Raw genomic sequence first — 5,000 nt, 5'->3', positions numbered from 1 at the left:
AGAGGTGTGTGTGTGTGTGTGTGTGTTTCACCTCATATTAAACACAGCCTCCATCACTTTTCCCTTCAGAGCTGGAGTGACTGAACTCAACCTGAGAGAGAGAGAGCGAGGGAGAAAGAGAGAGAGAAAAGATAAATCTGTGTGTATGTATGTGTGTGTGTTTGTGTGTATGTATGTGTGTGTGTGTTGGTGTGTATATATATGTGTGTGTGTTTGTGTGTATGTGTGTATGTATGTGTGTGTGTTTGTGTGTATGTGTGCACGTGATGTGTAAAAGGTTTGTGTGGCGTTTGTGTGTATGTGTGCAATGCATGCATGTGTGTTTGTGTGTATGTAAAAATGATGTGTGTGTTTGTGGGTCTCTATCGCGGCACCCAGTGCAACGCATGAAAGTGTGACTTTGTGGTCTTATTCATAATAGTGTTGCACGGTGTATCGATATTTGCAAAAGGTACTACAATGCTTCACGCAAAAACAATACGATTTCCGGGACGTTTTAGAATCGATACTTTATTAAAATTAACGTCTGTGTTCGCGGAACTGCTGCTCATTGCCCTGCATGCATCTAGGCAAGTGGGCTGTCAAGCAGGCAGCTCTGAGTGAGTGAGTAAAGAGCCAACGCCAACATACAGTAGTTTTTGGTCAATCGCCCCCGGCCTTGTGGATAAAACAAAAGGTGAAGTGAAATCTGCAACTATTTCGATACATCGCTTTAATAGTGAAGGCAAGCCATCAGGTACACAGAGGCCCGCTTTGTAAAAATATGTTTCAAAGTCATTTAAAAGCAGTAGGCTACGCGATGGAACTTGGCTAAACACCTCGCAGACATATCCCTACATTTTTGTTCAAAGAACGGCAGGTAAAGAATATGCTATAGAAACATGACTACATGGTTAGTGCCAAGTTCTTCTGTTTTAGTCTAGCCTATGAAACGAAAGTAAGGTTCCCTGGGATAAAGTGAACCTTCCTTCATCAATGAATTTTGGGACGACATAACGAGCTGTAATCATTTTGACGAGACATAACGAGCTGTAATCATAGGGTGCTAACGGATGAAAGCACAATGTTCACGCCAGAATAACATTACCATAACTTGTAAACAATCTATTTCATGTTCGGTCAGTACTACTGTAATATTTGTCATGGCATGTAGACTGCAATTTGTTCAATATGTATTGCCCAGATGGATAGGCCAATCACGAAATGTTTTAATTAAAGCCCACAGCATATAATACCACCAAAGGGTGTTGGAGTCCTAATAATAATAGCGGCTTATTGTTACGCGGGTAGCAAATCATGTTATCAAAGAAATAGACGTGAATGTAGGAATGCACACAGATATATTGCAACAGGTATTAATGGTGTAGGCCTATCTGATCTAAGACCTGAGTGGTTGGAATGTCGATTTGTACACTGGGCTTAAAGAAGACTATCCTCACATTTTTCCCTTTGCAACTGTCAAAGAAATCCCATGAACATGGGAAGGCCTAGGGTAGCCTATACTGTACATCAGATGGCCTAAAGATTAGGCCCCTCTGCATAGCATTCAGTGATTTGCATGCAGTAATTTCAACACTGACCTTGATCTAGCCTAGTTTGGCTATTTAAAGCTACTTTATTGGCAAAACACAACACAATGTAAATGAACTATAACAAAAATAAAGGACTTAAATCACACAAAGTAGGCCTACTATTTTACTGACTATAAAAATAATAATTATGTAGGAAGTTTTAAAACCCAGAATTGACCTGCACACTACAAAAGTGCACTGAATTCAACACAAAATGACTCAATACACTTGAGGAGGTAGGACATTTTCCAGATATCTTAGGATTTAGTATCGCTTCAGTATCTACCATCGTGATATTTATGGCAGGTATTGTATCGAAGTCATAATTTTGGTATCGTGACAACACTAATTCATAACACACATCCAGTCAGTGATGAGTTTTTTGCCATGCACACTTTTATTAAACTAAAAAAAAATACCAACGGGCTCTTAGATGTTGCACTGATAGCTATTAAAGGGAAGGACAGATGTCATTCTCATTGGTTTAAAGGATGTTATGGCCAAAGCACACCCATGACTGATTAAGAAACATAAAGGATGTTATGGCCAAAGCACACCCATGACTGATGAAGAAACATAAGGATGGCCCCAGCTAGCTTTTAACCCTCACAAAATCATTTCATTAAATTAGCGAGTGTGGACTGGACATGCCTTAAATGTCTTTAAACTTTGCATCTCTGACCAGACATTTCAGATATCCAAGATAGGGCCCTGAGTGTGTATAAAGGTTTGTGTATGTGTACAGTATATGTGTGTGTGTATGTGTGTTACCTCTTGTAAGCAGAGATGTGTTCCTTGTTGGGAAAAACCAGGAACACAGAGGAGCCATTCCTCAGGAAGATCTCCAGAGCATTATCCTACACAAACACACACATGTTTACACACACATACACACACACACACACACACACACACACACACACACACACACACACTTTGGCCTTGTAACCGGAGGGTTGCCGGTTCGAACCCCAACCAGTAGGAACGGCTGAAGTGTCCTTGAGCAAGGCACCTAACCCCTCACTGCTCTGTAGCAGGCAGCTCACTGCGCCGGGATTAGTGTGTGCTTCACCTCACTGTGTGTTCACTGTGTGCTGTGTGTGTTTCACTAATTCATGGATTGGGATAAATGCAGAGACCAAATATCCCTCATGGGATCAAAAGAGTATATATACTATACTATACTATACTATAATATACTATACTATACTATACTATACTATATACACACACACACAGATTTTTTCCAAGATTCCATGAGCCATTAAAAACATTTTCAGTGTGTTGGTTAAGACGAGTTGGTTAATGTGTGGAGTATGTATGGAGTATATATGGAGTATGTATGGGGTATTTATGGAGTATGGAGTAAGTCAAACATGTCTGTAGCACTTGCACTGAACTCAAATCATCTTCATTCAGTAAGTCTAAACACACATACACACACACACACACACACACACACTGACCTCCAGTAGGTAGCGCATGAAGTGTGCACCTTTGATGTCATCGTAGGGCCAGCACTTGCAGCTCTGCACTGTAGAGGCCTTCTCCTTCTTAAACATGCTACTGAGATAGGAGTCTCGGATACTACACACACACACACACACACACACACACACACACACACATATTAAACACCACACACACACACGCAGCCTCGATTCGATCACACGCCAAGCATAGACTGCTCATATTAAACACACACACACACACAGCTCTCGATCTCGATCACACCGCTTACAGGCCGCCATATTAAACACACACACACACACGAGTTGATCTCGGATCAGCTGGATCTCGGAATCGCATATATTAATTAAACACACACACACACACACACACATTAAACACACACACACACATATTAAACACACACACACACATATTAAACACACACACACACACACACTTTCGATTCTATTGTCTCCGCTTCGCCACTCTGCCCTATGTCACCCTTTTTCGCTGTACCTGGTGACGGGCCGGTGAGTTTCCTTGTTTGTTTTCCCACATTAGAATAGCTGGACTTAGTGTAGAAGGTGGACTCTGCCGCAAGGCAGACCTCACACATTTTTTCGAGGAGGGAAGGTAGAATTTTCTTAAAACTATTAGAAGGTTATAAAGCTTGCTAGAATCTGTTTTATTTATTTATGATTGTGCTTTTCAACATTGGCATCACATGCCGAAGTTCTCAGTTTGTCCAAAAATAAATTCTTTTAATATTTATATATTTTTATCCCTGGACCCTTAAATGCTCTATGTTGTGTTTTCATTTTCATATTTTCTTGGATTCATAACACACATTCACTTGCACACACACACTCCTCCATACACACACAGTTGCACACACTCTCTGCTCCATACACACTCCCTTGCACACACACTCCTCCATACACACACACTTGCACACACTCTCTGCTCCATACACACTCACTTGCACACACTCCTCCATACACACTCACTTGCACACACTCTCCTCCATACACACACTTGCACACACCCTCCATACACACTCACTTGCACACACTCTCTGCTCCATACACACTCACTTGCACACACACACTCCTCCATACACACACTTGCACACACTCTCTGCTCCATACACACTCCCTTGCACACACTCTCTGCTTCATACACACTCACTTGCACACACACTCTCCTCCATCCATTCACTTGCACACACACTCTCCTCCATCCATTCACTTGCACACACACTCTGTGCTCCATACACACTCACTTGCACACACATACTCCTCCATACACACTCACTTGCACACACACTCCTCCATACACACACACCTGCACACACTCTCTGCTCCATACACACTCACTTGCACACACACTCTCTGCTCCATACACACTCACTTGCACACACACACACACACACACACACACACACACACACACACACACACACACACACTCTCCTCCATACACACTCACTTGTAATAAACACACTCCTCCATACACACACACACCTGCACACACACACACACACACACACACTCTCTCCTCCATACACACTCACTTGCACACTCTCCTCCATACACACACACACACACTTGCACACACACACACACACACACACACACACACACACTCTCCTCCATACACACTCACTTGCACACACACTCTCCTCCATACACACACACACACACACACACACACACACACACACACACACACACACACACACACACACACACTCTCCTCCATACACACACACACACACACACACACACACTCTCTCTCCTCCATACACACACACACACACATACACACACACACACACACACACACACACACACACACACACACACACTCTCCTCCATACACACTCACTTGCACACTCTCTGCTCCACACACACACACTCTCCTCCATACACACTCACTTGCACACACTCTCTGCTCCACACACACACACACACACAC

At 42.8% G+C, this 5,000-nt stretch overlaps 1 protein-coding gene across 1 annotated transcript in view; it reads right to left on the bottom strand.

The window, feature by feature from the left end:
- The window catches only part of wdfy4 (WDFY family member 4), an 88,079-nt gene that overhangs the window by 24,254 nt on the left and 58,825 nt on the right, over positions 1-5,000 (bottom strand). The window contains 3 exon segments of the mRNA XM_048270271.1: positions 32-91; positions 2,343-2,428; positions 3,038-3,158. Coding sequence (XP_048126228.1) covers positions 32-91; positions 2,343-2,428; positions 3,038-3,158 — 267 coding nt within the window.

This window comes from Alosa alosa, chromosome 18, assembly GCF_017589495.1.
Source record: "Alosa alosa isolate M-15738 ecotype Scorff River chromosome 18, AALO_Geno_1.1, whole genome shotgun sequence".
Taxonomy (NCBI): domain Eukaryota; kingdom Metazoa; phylum Chordata; class Actinopteri; order Clupeiformes; family Clupeidae; genus Alosa; species Alosa alosa.
This window is presented reverse-complemented; position numbering and strand designations above follow the sequence as displayed.